This window comes from Oreochromis niloticus, linkage group LG16 (genome assembly GCF_001858045.2).
Source record: "Oreochromis niloticus isolate F11D_XX linkage group LG16, O_niloticus_UMD_NMBU, whole genome shotgun sequence".
Taxonomy (NCBI): Eukaryota; Metazoa; Chordata; class Actinopteri; order Cichliformes; family Cichlidae; genus Oreochromis; species Oreochromis niloticus.
In genome coordinates, this window is record NC_031987.2 from 14416302 (window position 1) to 14434016 (window position 17715).

At 40.2% G+C, this 17715-nt stretch overlaps 2 protein-coding genes across 3 annotated transcripts; one reads left to right on the forward strand and one right to left on the reverse strand.

Annotated features, from left to right (window-relative positions):
- The first annotated feature begins 1333 nt into the window (after positions 1 to 1333).
- ankzf1 (ankyrin repeat and zinc finger peptidyl tRNA hydrolase 1) lies at positions 1334 to 6104 on the forward strand. Of its 2 annotated transcripts, none has more exons than XM_005453023.4 (16): positions 1334 to 1506; positions 1866 to 2010; positions 2096 to 2217; positions 2290 to 2392; positions 2496 to 2707; positions 2801 to 2916; positions 3040 to 3193; positions 3491 to 3713; positions 3812 to 3910; positions 4033 to 4200; positions 4305 to 4436; positions 4548 to 4824; positions 4939 to 5050; positions 5137 to 5304; positions 5389 to 5459; positions 5576 to 6104. In XM_005453023.4, the coding sequence occupies exons 2-16, from the start codon at positions 1890 to 1892 to the stop codon at positions 5700 to 5702; spliced, it is 2205 nt and encodes a 734-aa protein (XP_005453080.1). In that variant the 5' UTR covers positions 1334 to 1506; positions 1866 to 1889; the 3' UTR covers positions 5703 to 6104. The 2 variants fall into 2 exon arrangements, with proteins under 2 accessions (XP_005453080.1, XP_005453081.1); XM_005453024.4 differs by lacking the exon at positions 1334 to 1506 and adding an exon at positions 1557 to 1750.
- On the reverse strand, positions 5836 to 11717 carry glb1l (galactosidase, beta 1-like). The gene is made up of 16 exons (XM_003447424.5): positions 11527 to 11717; positions 11071 to 11240; positions 10818 to 10968; positions 10273 to 10333; positions 10111 to 10205; positions 9845 to 10025; positions 9698 to 9756; positions 8875 to 8996; positions 7979 to 8019; positions 7718 to 7836; positions 7564 to 7638; positions 7390 to 7479; positions 7157 to 7270; positions 6867 to 6998; positions 6504 to 6731; positions 5836 to 6376 (listed from the first exon to the last, which is right to left on the reverse strand). The coding sequence occupies exons 1-16, from the start codon at positions 11593 to 11595 to the stop codon at positions 6173 to 6175; spliced, it is 1911 nt and encodes a 636-aa protein (XP_003447472.1). The 5' UTR covers positions 11596 to 11717; the 3' UTR covers positions 5836 to 6172.
- Positions 11718 to 17715: the final 5998 nt, after the last annotated feature.

Below are 17715 nucleotides of genomic sequence, written 5' to 3' on the forward strand. Positions count from 1 at the left end.
AAACCCAAACATATCATGTCTGGATGACATGTTTCTTTCTTCCATCATAATCTAGCAAAGTGATGAGGGTGTGGTTGGGTCAGTTTGAGCTGCTGTAATCCTAGATGCATTGACAGCTCAACTTTCTGACCTGTGACTGCAAACAAAATCTAAGAAACTCAGATTTCCTACTTCATAACTAAGGTTTTGCAACCCCAAATTTTGTAGTTTACACAAATCCAGCGGGCAACTTACATAGTAGATACAAAATCTTTCTGTTTTTCTTAATATATAATACATTACTGTATGTTTGTTGCTCATAGAAAATCAACAAGGCAATCTTGGAGGCTCGTTTCCATGACTGGAAATTTTTTTTTGTTGCAGGTTATTATCTCAAAAATTTGAGAATAACTTGAAAATTCAAGTTATTTTCTCAGACGTTTGCCTTGGTAACCTGAAATTTTGACTTATGGATGCAATTTCTTCTTCAGTGGCAGATACAAGCTTCCATGCAGTTACAAAACTGCAATGCTGGAAAAACTTTCACACTCTCCACATGCTCTCACTTATAGCAAACACATGTTCAATCCTAAGTTCCTTAGCTGGTTAAATGCACATGCTGGTGACAGCTTCAGCAGCTGCAACCAGGCTGCCACAGCTGAGAGCAAGCTGCAAAATCATTCAACAGTCACACTATATGTTCTTCAGGAAATGCTGTCTATAAAAAACCAGACAGTGAAAGGAATTCTTTTCTTTTTTTGTACTGAGCAGGATTTTTGTTTTTGGTTCAGAAACAAGGGCTGACTCTTTGGGCTCACAAACAGCTCTTTGTGTTGTTTACACCAAGCTCTGGTTGGCCCTAATATCCAGATGCTGCAGCAGAATTTTGATTATTCTGTACAAACTATTGTACAGGTTGTAACCAGTCATTATTTGAGTTTTCATTGCTTTGCTATTAGCTTGAATCAATTTGGCGTTTCTCCTTTAACATCAGGTATCAGCAAGGCATTTTCTTACAGAAGACTGACGCTCACTGGATGGTTTTTGAAACGAATCTAGATGTCTCATGTGATTGGCTAATTAATTATGATTATACATAGTCAATGATCGGTTCAAAATATGTACCTAATAAAGTGTCTGTAAGCGCCTTTTACCATTAGTCAGGCAGATTAACTCAACTAACTGTTTTATGTAATTTAGATTCAACTTTGTTTGTTTATTCTTAAAACACAAACTAGCGTCTTAAGTTTCATCAGTACTTTTGTAAACTATTAGAAATTATAAAGAAAACCTGTGTATAAACTGAATAAATAGTGTAATCTGTCATGTAAATGTCTGCACTGATATATGCATGTTGCTGAAACGCGGTGAAAGCAGTTTGAAAGGAAAGATCGGCTAATTCACAACCTTTGGTCTTTGAACGCCACTCGCTGAAGCATTCATGACGCTCTTGGGCTTCCGTAGAAATGTCAGCGTAATCACATGTTACCCTAAGGTTGGCTCAGCTTTTTGTCATTCCCTTTTATGGTAAGTCGTTTACTATTTTCACAGTAGTTCATTGTAACTTTTAGTAATTGTAATGCCCTTAAAGTCCCGTTTAAGGAAGTGGACAGAGTCGGTGTTTTAAGTAGATTGTGGCTAAACGTGTCGTTCAAAGAGCACACACTCATATTTACATTAGCAAAATTGGGTTAGCCTTGTAGATCAAAACTGTCACTATAAATATAGGCTTAAGGTTGTTGCCAGCTGCTCTTATGATTCGTGCAGGAGAGTAAGTGTTAATGATCTGGTTCAGTTAACTGTCGTGGATCTGCCCCAGCCAAACACTATTTTAGGTGATCGCCAGCTACAGCTTATAGCAGGTTTCTCTGTTTTTTCCATGACAGATGATATAAACCAACCAGCAAACGATGACTACCCGCAAAGATTGTCGCTCCATCTTTGATTTGTGCTTGAATGATGAGGTTTTTGGATTGAGAGAGGTGAACCCCGTCCTGAAGGAGGGTGTAATTATTGACCTCGCCTCAGATTGTATGTATGGTACACATATGTTGTTGTGGGGAAAAAAGATGCCCAGTTTATTCAGTCGTTGAATAAATGTCTTTCCTTCACACAGGTGTGGAAATTAGAAGTGCAGAAGATGACACGCGAGAAGGCGAGTCCAGCCTGGTTAGAGAGGTGTCTGAGAAGATGGTCTGCTCAGCCTGCAGATGTCCCTTTACTAACCGCGAGGAGCAGGTAACCACGCAGTACTCTACAATCTGTTCATGCATTGAGAACCGGTGCCTGAACACGTACTTTGTGTTGCAGAGGGAGCACTACAAGCTTGACTGGCATCGGTTCAACTTGAGACAAAAGATGACTGTGTTGCCGCCCCTCACAGCGGAGGAGTTTGAGAGGAAGACGGGTGCAGGTGAGGAAACTGGAGTCCTACACATCTAAGATGGAGTTTAACTAGGAAAAAAAAAAAGGGCTGAAGAGTTTGGAACAGCTGACCTATTGTTGTCACTTTACAGGAGACTTATCAAGTATCTCGGGCTCAGAGTCCGACTCAGAGGAAGAAAACTCGGACAGCGATGCTGGAGTTAAAAGCAGAACGGTCTCTGACAAAGACATGGAGAGCTCAGGTGAAACTCCTTTAACAGCTGGTCGGCTCTCCAGCAAGTTGGTTTTCCAGAACTCAGCGGGAGATTATCTGTTAGTCTACCGCTGCATACTTAAGGGAAAGGTGAGGATCAGTCCAATGAAAACTGTAATCTGTTAAAAAAAAACCCCACTTTAGATCTATATAATTTAATATTTTGTCATTTTTCCTGAAAAGTTTCAGTTGGATGATGAACACGATGCAGGATCCTCTCTGAAAGCTATAACAAATAAGACTGCGTGGGTCATCCTCATGACTGGAGGAGGTCATTTTGCTGGTGCTGTATTTGAAGGGTAATTTTTTATTTCCCTGCTTTCTAGGTTTTCATATTACACATTATGGCTGAAATTAAAAGCACAACAACAGCCAATTCACAGAGATGTGAAGCGTCCAGCACAATGTATTTTATGTTCCAGAAAACAAGTCCTTCTGCACAAGACCTTCCACCGATACACAGTGCGAGCAAAACGAGGCACTGCCCAGGGACTCCGAGATTCTCAGAACCGCAGTCATGCGCCAAGATCTGCAGGAGCTGCACTGCGACGACACAATGAGGCGGCGCTAGTCAAGGTCATACTGAGCTCCATCAGATCGCCTTTTGAGTGAAAGCCATGCCTTATCTGTTCTTCTTCACAAAGTTTGGTTGATGTTTTTCAAACAGTGGCTATAAAAGCTCAAGATTCCTTTGGCTGATTCATTAGTTTTCTCCTCCAAGAATAGATCATGTACTTTTGTGAGGTTGTGGTAGTGTAGCCGTGGAGCCAGAGTATGTAGTTTTGGCTATGTGGTTAAATTCTCTGCCTCTATTCTATTCTATTCTATTTTTTTTTTTTTTTTTTTTTTTTTTTTTTTTTGTACTTTTTGCAGGAGATTCAGGACCTTCTTGTAACCTGGGCCGAACACTTGAAAGCGGCCTCTAAAATATTCATACGAGCTCCCAGCTACAACAAAACTATCTTTTTTGGTGGTCGAGGAGGTCCTCTTGATAAAAAAGATCCCAGGATCTGCACAATCCCTTTTGCAACACGCAGGGCAACATTTCGAGAGGTACAGAGGGTACATGAGGTCCTTTCTACAGTTCATGTGTATGGTAAGAAGCATGAAGTGCTTAAATAATAACACGTCTTCTGCACATGTTTATGCAGCTAAGGTATATTTATCGCACAATCACTAATATCTTTTTTTCAGGGAAAGACGCAGACATTTCTGCAGTCTTCAGTCCAACTAAAAAGGTGTGGAAAAAAGCTGTTAAACCCACAGCAGAACTAAACGCAGATCAAGAGAAAGGTAGGTTTAAGATGTTTAAACATGTTCTGTAAGCTCTCTGTTGACCTCTGTGGATAAACTATAGCATCAAATAAAAATGTTAAGCTTAGTAAACTTAACTGCAAATTTATTGCTTGCATCAGCTGAAGTAAACCGCGAAAGCACTGATGAAGAAGAGGGTGAGGAGATCCAGCTGGAGATGGTGGAGATGACATTAGGAATGCTGGACCTCAGGGAGTGTGAAATCCATCCCTCCAGGCACAAGAGGAGGAGGAGACGAAAGAAGGAGGAAGCTAAAATTCCAATTGAAGGTAGATCCGATCAACTATATCATCACAGGTGGAATCCAAGGCATGCTAGTTTATTACTCAATTGTTCTGCAAAATTTATGAAATATCACATTCGTTTGGGACAGAACCAAAGAGCATAGAAGCAGAAGGTAAAGAAGAGGAACTGCCAGAGGCTACACCAGTAGAAGATCTCCCACATGAAGTGCAGTCAAAGAGCAAGAGGAAAAGGAAGGTACAGAGCAAGAAACAAGTGGATGGTGAGTAGGGGTTTAAAAATGTTTTTCCACTTGTTTCTCAGTCTTGCAAAAGCTGTGTAATGCATTGTTTTCAAGTGTGAAAACTCAACATTAAGCTTTCTTTCTTTATAGATGTTGTTGAAGAGTCATGTGACTATAGCCTCAGGGATGCACTCTTTACTGCCTGCAAGGTTGGGGATGTGGAAGCTCTGCGCGCACTCCTCCAGCTCCCTGTGGAAAAGTCAGAGGGTCAAGAGCATTTGGAGAGCAAACTTTCTGATGGCTCAAGTCCTCTCCTCAATAAACCCATCGACGCTTCAGGGTTCACATTACTGCATGTTGCCACAGCTGCTGCACAAAAGGCAGTGATCGGCCTGCTCCTAGATGCAGGAGCAGACCCCTCCTGCAGGTATAAAGAATATTATCGTCAAGCGTTGTAAAAGTGTGATCGTGTAGCAGCTGAAGTGAACACAGTGAAACCTTGCCCAGGTTTAATTACTATCTCTACATTATTCCTTTACAGGGATAATAAAGGGCAGACACCGTACATTGTTGCCCCGGACAAAGACACAAGAAACGTCTTTCGGAAATATATGGGGGATAATCCCGACAAATACGACTACAGCAAGGCCCAGGTGAGGTTAAATTCGGGCACCTTTGAACATGTATCGCATTAAACGCAAGCTGATAATTTGACTGTCTTACTCCTGTGCAATTAAAGATCCCTGGGCCGCTGGCGACAGAGATTGAACTGAAAAAGCTGGAAAAGAAAAAGGCCCAGAAGGCCCAGAAAAAACAGCGAGAAAAAGAGCAGAAAGAGGAAAAGAGGAAACAAGAGCTGGAGGCAGAGGAAAAGAAGCAGTTTGCATCTCTGACTGATCGTGAAAAGGTGGGTTACTGCTAAAGCTCTGCAGCTGATTCCTTGTAAAAGGCTGTTTTTTGGAAATGTTCATCTTTGGCTTATTGATTATAGAGAGCTCTGGCAGCAGAGAAGAGATTTGCAGCGCAAGTTGCTGCAAAAGGAGCCAGCATCTCTAATATCAAGTACGTCTCTCAAGAGCCATCCTCTCGCTGATCTAATGCATAATGTAATAGCAAGTTATTTAAAAGCTGCACTGAAATACAGTGTGACTCTTCTGTGGGTTTGTCTTTGTCAACAGGAGGTGCTGGTTGTGTGGGGAGACTCTGCTTGGGAAGATCCCTTTTCAGTACCTGGATTATTCATTTTGCACTCCCCGCTGTGTTCAAGCGCACCGGAAAGCAAATGTTCCCCCAGGAAAGACCTAGCATCCATTTAGGAACTATTTCACTTGGAGAGGAATCTACCTCATTAAAAGTACTGGTTAATTTGGCTTTTTAAGGCTTTGACTTGCCTTAATTTTATTATGGCAGGTGATTTTAGACACTCGGATACATATACTGTATGTAATAAAATCAATGTACAATTTATTTACAGCATCTGTAATCAGGCAAAAAGAAAAGCAATAATTAAAAACAACAGTCAGCATATATTTCTTTTGCACAGGCTTGGTGAATATTGTAACAGCAAGTAATTAAGTGTTTAGTGTTTCTGTGTCAAAAATTAAAACTGCTGACATCAGATTGTGTCTCAGATGCCATAGAAACACTGTTGTGTAGCATCTCCTTCAGGTGAGATCATGTGTTCAGAGGACTATTGTGCTTCAGTCAGGCTGATAATTATTTTTATAGCTGCAATGTGAAGAAAATGTTATACTTTAAAAATTCAGTGGGCTCTGTCACAACTTTTTAGGCGTGATGTTGAGCTGAGGTCGGTCCATAAAAAGAACCCTCAAGTGTCCTGGAGCTCCTTCCAGCTCCAGCACCGTGATGTTGTTGGGCAGGGTGGTGCTGAGCAGGGGTCCGGGGACAAACACAGTCTGCTGAGGCCCTCTGGCTGGCCAGTATCGTCCCAGGTTCACACCATTAATCCAAACCTGACCCTGATGAAGGAAAAACAAACATCCAGAAAAATACAGTTATTTTATTCCTTGCTAGAAATGTGGGGTAAATAAACAAAAGAATAAAGTCTCCCAGGTCCAGAATGTCCCTAGATATAGTCAGCATTACCTTAGTCCATTCATTGAGCTTGAGGAAAGTGTCCCATGCTAAGCCGTTGGGCTGCAAAGTCCCCATGTAGAAGGTTGGTCCACGTGTAGGTTCTCTCCGAGGAGCAGGGTCAGACTTTCGGCTGTTGGTGTGAGGCCATCCACCAGTAACGGCTCCGTCAATGTCCAAAGGGTAAATCTTCCAGTCAGTCAGAACATCTTTACCCAGGATCAAGTTGCTCAACAGGCCCTGAAATTCACACAATATTTACCAGTTAAAACCTGTAGTCCATAGTTTTACTTGCTGCGACTTCCAAACAGCTGCAGGGAAATGTATGTTTTTAAATGCTTGTGCTCTGCTTGCTTGCTCTATTAATTAACTTGCCTTGTAGTCATTGATCTTGCTGCCAAAGTTAACCCTGCCCATGTTCTCTACGAGGATGTCCAGTGTGTCCCCCTGCTGTCCAGTGACATTCATCACCAGCACAGTGTCTCTCTCTAACAGGCCCTGGAAAACCTGTTCAAACAGTTGTATGTTTCCAAAAGCGTGAACGGATACAACATCATTTATATTTGAAACTTCACAATTTGACACAGACAAACAAGCTCAGATTTAACCATCAATGTTTTTCCCCTGAAGAGGACATCAACAAAAGTTCACAGTCAGGCCCTTACCCCATTGACGGACACATATGCACGGTCATGAACCCCATTCAGTGGAGAGATAAGTGGTGTGGGCTCTGAGAGGTTTTGCGGCAGCGTGGTCCGATATAGCACGTATCCATAGTACTGAACACAATAGACAACACAGGTTGCAGACACAACAGTCTAGAAGTTCTCCATGGTTCAAGAGTTACAGTGTTTCTACAATAATGCTCTCCCCACTGTTTCCCTCAGACACCCCATACCTGTTTCACCTCTTCAAACGTAATAGGATACTGAGATTTGATTGGTCCCAGGGGTGAAAGGGTGTTCAACAGGCCACTAATGTACCCAACCTGTTAAAGTGACACTTTTTTGAGTTTTGAACATTTTAAAAAATATTTCTTGACATTGGGATTAATTTCCTGAAATGATCCTACCTTTTGCAGGGTCACAAAACCATAGACAAACTTGGGAGTTGCTGGTGGCATGGGGCCAGAGGGAATCTCTCTAAACTGATGAGAAATGGTGATGAATTAATCATGCATTAATCAGGACATCAGCCTTAGCAGGTGGCTGTTCAATCAGTTCTACCTGCTTTATGACATCTCTAATAGCCAAGAGCTTCTCTGTGGGGTCGCCTGCCTCAGTCAGCGGGGCGTCGTAATCATAACTTGTGACTACTGAGCGAAACCTGGTGTCATGATCAGCACCTTAGTGAGAACAACAGAGCGTTACTAGCGACCACTAAACTGCAAACTGGGCTTTTATCTGCATCTAAAACATGAAAACTGTGATATAATCTGGCACTGAGACAATTAATGAATGAATACTGAGATTATGTCAATAAGTTACCATTCCAGTAGCCAAAATTTGTTCCTCCTTCAAACATGTACCTGAGAAGAAAGACAGGTAGAGTGTAATATCAGAGGAAATTAGCAGTGGTGTCTTAAAGGATGAGGTTGCTGGCTTTTATTTAATCCAATTAAAGGATCACAACGATCATTACATTGATTACAGTGGCACTGTGATGTCCTTTTAGCCAAATTTACCTAGCTTATCCGAAAACTAAGAAAACATAATCCGTTCATTTTCTTAACCGCTTATCCCCACAGGGTCACAGTGAGGTTGTAGCCCATTCCAGCTGACATTGGGAAAGAAGAAGGGTACACAGATGCTCATTTTCGAATAAAACAGGTGGCAGTAAAAGAATCTACCTCTCCATATGTCTATTAATCTGCCAACTTAATCCAGTTCAAACATTTCAAAAAAGGAGGCCTGTCATGTGTGATCAGTGTAACACTTTTGAGCCAAAGGCTAGTCTTGGCTCTGTATGATATGAGTGGGAATCCCTCCATCAGGCACAGCTCTGGCTGTGATCACAGATTTCCTACCTACCTCCTGTTTCAGTAAATTCAAGTAAATAAGGAATATTTTGAACTCTGGATCATGCAAAGGTTCTCTAGTATGGTATAAGGACAAAAGTATGACGTAGGAAATGAGTAGCTGTAAAAGGACAGTGGCCTTTCGCTGTAATTTAAAAGAGAGGTATGAAAATGCTCGTTGTCAGTTGGATTCAAACATGACTTTTTGCTAAATGCCACTGATACTGCAGGAAAGCTCATAAGCTGGGAAAATAAACCAGTTGTTGTGGTTGTTGGATCAGGCTTTTACATTGGTATACTAACACAGTTTTATTATTTGAATGCGTTTCTACAGAGAGGAAGGTTTGGGGGTTTGTGGAGACATACATGTTGACGTTGGCCCCCATGGTTAGCATTTCTCCTAGCACTCTGCTGACCTTCTGAGCATCAACCACAGCATGCTGATCTCCCCAGTGATCCAGCCAGCCAGTGTAAAACTCTGAGTTCACCTGCAACGTAATTTAAGACAGTTTTATCACATGTACCTGTGAAATCATACGGTCTGCCACAAATTCATTTTTACTTGTGAAAGAGGTTTTAACTATAGTACATTATTGACATAATAGCAGGTGGTGGAAGTGGTGCACGTGATTGCATTGCATTCAAATATTGTGTCCACCTCACTGTGCCTTTCTTTTCTCTAGCTGCTTTCACTGCACCCCTGCTGGTCGTGTAAGATAGCTGTCCTACCTGAGCCTGATTTGAGGTTTGTCTTTGTATGAAAGGGGACCTTTAACACAAAGAAAACCAAAAAGAAAGTTGTTAAAGGGGAAGTTGTCCAGAACGAGATGCACCTAAAAAGATTTGTTTTAGAAGGTGATGGAGAAACACCCTGAAAGATTCATAAGGATTATTTTGAACTGTGAATCATGCAAAGCTACTCTAAGTGTATCCAGGAAGAAAGGTAAAGAGCTCAGCTTTTCCATTTTAAATCATTTCTATATCAATCAATAAATTAAAAGTAACTGATTAGTAATGCACCACCACCCACTGTGAACGTCAGCACAATTTTTTTCTGCAGCTTTTTTAATCATATTGGATGTCATTAGATTTCACATGTGTACATAATAAAATGGCCAGTGAGTGTATATTGTGTATATTCAGTCACTGCTTGTTAGGATTATGTTTAGTGAACGGATATGTAACAAACCAGGGGTCCTCGAGGTTCAAATCGTCGTTGCCGGGCGAAGGCTTCAGTGATGTTGGTGTCTGAGAAAAGAACACAGAAATAACAACGATCTCTAAAAGAACAAGAAGATGATGTTTTCTTCTTTGGACACTATCACACAATACCAACCTGTCCCAAAGTCTATTGTGGCATATAATCCTTCCAGAGTCCCACATATCATTTCCTTGTCTGTGTTTCCGTCAGTGGTGAACAGGATGACGTCCTCGCCCAGAAAGAAGCGGAAGAGAGTGCGCAGGTGACGCATGTAGTTGTAGTCACAGCTGTAGTAACTCCCATATTCATTCTCAACCTGCAGTTAAGATTGTATATTTTCAAATCCAATAATAATACAATAACTCTTAAAAAGCTTTATAACTACCCACTCAGAACTCTACCTGGACAGTAATGATGTTTCCCCCGTTAACATAGAGCCAAGGTTTCACTTTGGGGAGGAGAACAGCAAGCCAGTTGCTGACTGCCTGCAGGTAATCTGGGAGAAAACACATAATGGGCATAAAGATATACATTTTAAAAAGGGTCATAGGTGCATGTTTTACCTGTGTCTGCAGAGCGCAGTATGATGTTTGGCTTTTGAAGTAACCACGCTGGCAGTCCACCCTGCAAGAGAAAATTAGAAGGGAATGAAGGCAGCAACCTGGGCAATCATGCGATTAGCCAGCCTCTTTTATCTCACCACATGGATTTAGAGAGCAGTGTAAAAAAATACCTCCACACATTTTAATTTTATATATTTAATATATGAAATATGACATAAATGTGTGCATCCTACTACAGTTATAGTAATATATACCACCAGCCACTTCATTAGGTGAACCTGCTCAACTGCTCATTAACACAAATAACTAATCTAGTCTAATGAGATTTCTGCTGCAACACTGGATGGTAGGCTGTAAACTTGGTTTAAGTAAAATAAACGCCTGTATCCATGCTGCCTTGTATCAACAGGTTAGACTGCTGGTGGTGGTTTAATAGGGTGGCGTTGAGTTCACTGTACTCAAATGTTCTCCACAATCACCAGATTTCAATATCTCAATCCAAATTAGCACCTTTGGGATGTGGATGTTATGACCTCTGTTCTCACCATTTCCCATTCAGCACAGATGTACGGTCCAGGACGCAGGATGACCAGCAGACCTGTCTGGTTGGCCAGATCCAAAAAATGCTCCAGATCTCTGTCTCCTGTGAAGTTTTGAACTCCCTGTACCGTTTCATGGAAGTTCCAGGGCACATATCTGTGTATACAGACATGGTAAATGTACAATGTTTATAAAGGCCAACAAACAATCCAGTTGAAAAACATTTATATTGAAATGTTTGCGATGAGTTCAGCTTACACTTGGATGGCATTCAGTCCAGTCATGTACATCTTCGTGAGTCGGTCCTTCCAGTAGTACCGTGGGATTCTGGAGTAGTGGATACTCCCTGAGATGTACTGAAAAGGCTTCCCATCTTTCAGGAAACAGTTGCTTTTGTAGTCTATAGAGAAAGATCTCTCTCCAGAGGCCTGCAATATAGTCACGGTAACTGCTATGAGAGTCAAAGTGCTGATAATCTGTCTATAACTTCCACTGCATATCTCTCAGTACTGAACTTGGGTAGCAGCTTGGACAGATATTAATGATGCTGCGAGAACATCTGTAGGTAAACTATGTATGTATGTACATATAAAAGGCTACAGAAATTATTATTTTTTTGCACGAACCTTTCAAGGAAGTAGAGCGAGGGAGGGAAAAAAGAAAGAAAGATCAGCTGACTGAACTACTGTAAAAAACCTTTAGTTTCATTCTTACCAAATTTCCACTCACAGCTGAACAGGCAAGAGTCAGTGAGGCGAGGAGTAAGGCAGCAGCAGCAGCCATGTCCGCTGCCTACCTGTGACGGTTAAACCTAAAACATCTATAACAGCTATAGATGCAAACATATACAGTCTTCTTTCACCTCACTCCAAGTCTATTATTAACAGGGGGAAGCGTTGAGTCAAAGTCCTCCCCGCTTCAGTAGCACTACCACGTGATTTTTATTTAGTCATCAGCTGGGTCCTAAAGTCTGTCGATTCGCCTCAAAACCTGTTCTGGCAGGCCCCTTTTATCATCACCGTCATCAGTGAGCTCCCAATTTCATTACCAGTTATTATTTTTTCTCATAAATAGAGACGTTTAATCTACTATAAATATCTCAATGCTTAAATTATAAATGAAATAAAAATAAACAAGATTAAATCTTGATCCAAATATGTCAAGCCCACTTGGAAGTTAAAAAGAAAACATAGAGGCGAACATTCAATGTGGTTATAGATTTTAAATTAAAAAAAAATATGAATAGCTAAGTAACATAACTTTACTGCATTCCTGTGTGTATACCTGTCTATTGTTGGGGGTATTTACACATATGAACATACAAAAAATAAAACGACAAAATAGAAGTATTTAAGTCTATAACGGTGCAGACTGAGTGGGAATCCTGCCACCCTATGACGCCTTGCTTTTAACAACATGCTGTCATACTATGCATTATGTAGGCTGAGAACAATTCCCTTTGTGTTTTGCATGGCAAAATAACAAAGCAGCCAGTTCAGGAACGGGTTGCTTTATTATAGCTTTAGGACCCCGCTCCTAAAGCTATAAGCTCTGTGTCCATGTATCTTTTCACTGGGTATGAATGATAACTGCATGTCAACCAGTACTAACATCTACATCAGTGGAATTATCTATTTATTTTTTTTAATATCAACCTTTTAATTTCCTCTGGAAAATTTCTCAGGCAAGCTAATATCACGATGTTGGTGCTACAATAATAACTTATCAGGAGCTATTTGATAGGAAATATACCCGTGTTATAACTTTATGTTCCTTTAAGGACGCTAGATGGCGCTGCAATATATAAAGAGCTGCGACTGACGTCTTATGTGGTTAACATAGTTTCACAGGGACATTACTGAACACTAATGATATTAAGGTAGATTACAGATGATTACAGTTTACCTTCAGATTAAAAGAATCCATTAGTACTGATCCTTGCATACTCAAACTACTATAGTAAAACACACGAAGCCCTGTTCCTGTACCATTTACGTACACTGTAACACATTAGTAGCCATTCTGCTGTGTTTTGCATACATTTAATTAAATTTTATACACTCTTTTTTCCTATGAGGCTGTTGTGTCCTTCCTAGTGTTTCGTTACACTCATAGAAAAGTCAAAGTTGCTTCCAGGCTACTTTTTCTGCCTGTGTGCACTCCATTATGGTTAGAAAGAGCTCTTAAGTGGCTGATGGAGTGATGTGTGATGGGAACAGCAGTTTATCTCCATGTGACATGTATACACTAATCCTGGCAATTTCAGTTAATAGATCCTCCATCTGCCTGCAGGCCCATCACTGCACTTGTATGGTTATATAGATTCACTTCTCCACATGCTTTTACTCTTTTTGTCAGTTCTATCTACTTTACAGTAATGACGGCCTAAACACGGATGTCATTTCCTGCCTCTTCTTTCATTAGTGTCAATTCTAAGAAAATTGAAAAGGGGGCGATCACAATTGCTAATGGCAGCTGATCTCAGCTACAGATAGGACTCATGCTCTGACTCTGTGGCTCATTAGCCCACTGTCAGATGCTGTCGATTGCCCTGGGAATGAGCGGAAGAACAACGTGCATGGGCTTATAATTTGGTTATGAGCATGGTAGTGCCTGAGGAAAGCCTGTCAACATCCCATCTTTGCACCCCCCTCCCTTGTGGAAAATTGATGTTCAAACCATAAAAAAAAACTCCCAGCAAACTAATGCACTGCGGGCCATACCAATTACTGAGGTGCTGAAGCATAAGTGTACGCCTAAAAGATGGGATTTAGAATAATACAAACACTAGAGAAACTGTTTAACTCACAAGATCATCTTGCAGTGCACGGGAGTCCACTTTTTAATTATTGTGCAAGTTAAAGGTGCAGTCCAGACTACCCTACAATTATTAGGCAGGCTTGTCCCTGGTGTGATGGGAGATACAGAAAAAAAACCCCACTCGCTCTAGGGCTGGGCGTCATCTCAATGAAGTCATCTCCCCAGAGTCTGTAATTAGATTGAACCATCCCTTCTGTCACTACCCACTACCCCCAGAATAAACCCTCTTTGTTGTTTCTGGTGGAAGCAGGTGTCTTCAGATCCCCACCGCCCCCGAAATGACACCTCCAAAAAATCCACTTCAGTCTATTTGGAATAGTTGATGTTAGGAATTCCATCAGCTTTACATGAACTGGGGTTATCTTGGCTTTTGCTTGGAATTAATTAATGTGATGGGGCCATAAAACATGTCAGTGAGTTGCATTTATGGGAGGTGGGGAAGCTTTCAAAATAAAATGCCGTTAGTATTTTGTATCAAGCAATCATTTTCATACAAAGTGCAACAAAAACAAAAATGTCAGTTATATCAATGCAGTTTGCCCATCCGTGGCCTTATTTTAAGAATTAGTACTATTATTATTTGAAGTAAGATTGACAACATCAGGTGTCAGATCCTTTGTCACAGCTCCTCTGTGTGGCCTTATGCCCACTGTCTGATTTACTAAAAACCATTTCTCAGTTAAAGTCATCATCTGCTCAACTTTATATCGTTCATCTTCTTAAACAGAAACACCTTTCCTAGTGATTTAAACATGTTATATTTCATATCTTAAAGAGACCAGGTGTAAAAACTGAATGGTTTAAATAACTAAGTAGCATATTCTTAGTTTTCAGTTTCAAGATTGTAGTGTAGTTTATGTTTCAGTTTATCCTACCTTCCAGGTGTTTCCTCACATCCTTTCCACCTATATATTGTATCAACTCAAGACCAAAATACAGCTGTGTACATTAGGATCATCAACATCCTCCCATCCCCTGGACCCCTCACATTCCAACACAGTGCCATATAGGCAAGAGGAAACACCTCAGCAATGTATAAAATTACAAGATAAATTGAAATTTTAATTATAGAAAATTAATAATAAATATAAATACATTTAACCTAAAATTGTAGAAAGAACCACTGACCAGAAGTCGAGGTCAGTGGTTACCTGTTCCTTACAATATAAAGCGTCTTGAGGCAACTGTTGTGATAAAATAAATAAATAAAACTGAATTGAAATACCAGAGAACAGTATTAGACATAGTATGGCATGTTAATCTCTTGAATAGTCTCAGATTGGGTTGGACTTCTTTGTTTAAATTAATCTTTTGTGATGTTTAAGGAAATACCAGCTTTTTCTTAACTATGGAGTCCAACAGGGGTCAATTTTAGGCACACTACTTTTCATCTACTACCACTGGGTGCAGACTAAAACATCACACTATGGTTGTTTAGCTCCTCTGTTTTGTTACAGCTTAACCGCAGTGGGTTTTTATTGTCTCTTCTTAAAGATAAAGAGGTAATCCATGATAAACTGAACTTTTGAACTTTTCTTTACCTGAGGTCCTCATACACAGAAGAGTAGATCTCACTTTTATTAGGTGATCTTTTACATGCTTAGTCTTTTCAATCTTTAACTCCTGATTTAAATATTTTATTAAATGCAGCTTCAAGCTTATGGTTATGAAGTTTGGTTACTTTGCTTACTTGTTACACACCAGCTGCTAATATGACCAGTTCTGAACATATACGGTAAATCTCACTGATTAGTGATGCAACCCTTCGAGGGGGCAATCTAAGTGCTGAGCTGCCTGTGATTCATGCACAGCTGAACAAAATGAATTCCCGAGAAGTTTCTGTATCAGTCCAGAGGTCAGGCTACGCAGAGGAATGTACCTTGCCTGTTTTCTCAGGCTCTGAATGACCAGTGAGTCAGTGTTAGGCGCACAAACCATAATACTCTGGCATCTGAGAGAATCTGGTCCTGGGAAACAAACAACACACAATAAAAAAGTACCATGACAAAATACCTTTGCTATGTTTGTATTTCATTACTGATGTAACCCTGTAGTTTTTCTTTTTTTTGGATCAATGAAAAAAAAAATTGTAGATTTCTTAAAGCAATTAAGTCACATATTGTGGGAGTACTGAAACACAAGGCTCTATAAACAAACAGGAAATGGACAGTGTGGGGGAGCATGGGGAAGAGTGAGTTGGCTCTCATTCCTCAAACTCAGGGAAGGTATGGTATGCATTTTGGGTGCAAGTATGCTCTGAGGAATGCTTGTGGTGATATTGTGACATCCTGATGCTTGGACTTTAGCTCCAATAATAGCTGTTAGTGAGGCTTATTATGTCAAATTAATCACAGCGAGGAATGTCTTTCTGAAATTCTTTCACCCCCCCTTAACTAAAAGCATACTGGCTGTCAGGCTTTAAACTTTAACACTCATTTGTATCTTTATCTTTAGCTACACAAGCAGCAGGGATCTATCCCAGCGCCACTATCAGCCATTGAGTCCATTAGATTATTTGCTTTTGCCTGACAAAATAAAGCTATCAGATTGATTTGATAAATGACTATCTGCAAAATGAATGGCATTGCTTTCAGCCTGAGCAGGGGAAGTCTGTTTTTTTCTAATTAGCTAACATTAGCATGTTCACAAGCTAAGCTAAGATAATAATGACCCCATTAAGCATTTGCTTGCTTGGAATGAATGTTACATCCTACATTTTTTTCCATAATTGATTTTATTGTTTAGATCAGGAGCAGATGAATTTCAATTATACAGTATTGTGCAGAAGCACCATCATTTCTTTGTATTTTGCTAGAAAAATTAGAAATAGGTTTACTGATCTATTGAAAGATGTGCAAACATACATGGAAATACAGTATATAAGGCAAAAACAGTGGTTGTACAAGTCAAACAAACTTGAAAGTCAATATTTGGTATGACAGCCTTTATTCTTCAACACAGTCTGAACTTTGTAGGTAAACTTTCTTGTTTAAGTAGTTTTCAGGAATAGTTCTCCAAGCCTGTTGAAGAACATTCTGCCTTTTATGCTGTTCTTTGTAAATATGATCCCAAAATGGTCAGTAATGTTGAGGTGTGGGCTCTGGGGAGGTCAATCCATGACAGAAAGTGTGTTTGGGATCTGCTGAAAAGTGCTTTTATGTGTTCGTAATTCCATCAATTTCGACAAGATCTCCAACATCGCAGGGTGAAGTGCAGTCCTAAACCATGACTGAGCCTCCACCGTGTTTTACAAATGGTTTGAGACACTCACCATTTAACCTCTGTCTCTAACTCTTACCTGAGCTCCTTTGCACATGTTGATGACATTTTGAACCAAAATTTTCAAATGTAGATTCATTTCTCCATAAGACCTGCTGCCACCGATTTTCAGTCCAGGTCTTGCGTAATTAGCATACCTCAGCCTTTACTCCCTGTTTTCTTTATTTTTGCTTTATTTTTTTTCTTAAGGACATGACTTACAGAAACTATTCACCTGTCAAGTTTCCTCAGAGTTTTTTTTAAGGACACCATATTGGAAATTACCTTGTTGGTATAAAACTACTATTTTATGCCTGACAAACTTTGTTTTACGCTGAGTTGTGAGTTATGTGTAGACACAACACTGGTTCCTTCCTTGAGTTGGGTGCTGGTTTTATGCTTGATAGGTGAGTGTTTAATGACTTAAAAAATACAAAAAAGTCTTCTGAAAATGGTCAGGTACAAAAAAGCGGCCATTGGCAAAAGACACACTTGCTGATCTCCTAATAATTTAAATAACCTTCTGTTTATATAAAGCTTGCTATTAAACCCCCCCCCCAGAATAAAGCGATGACATTTTATTGTAACAAAATCAATTACAATAACATCAACTAAATCGTTTTCGCTTAAAGGATATTTTTGTCCCTTCATCTCTTATATAAAACCACAGGAGTTGCTGACATTGCTGTGAGTAATGTGTTGTGCTGGAGACCGGTCGACTCTGTGAGGTTCAAGGATCAGTACCATAATTCGATAAAAGCTACAGCAGGATTTGTCATCGACCATATTTACACATTTAGGTGATGCTGCCTGCGAGTGTGATAC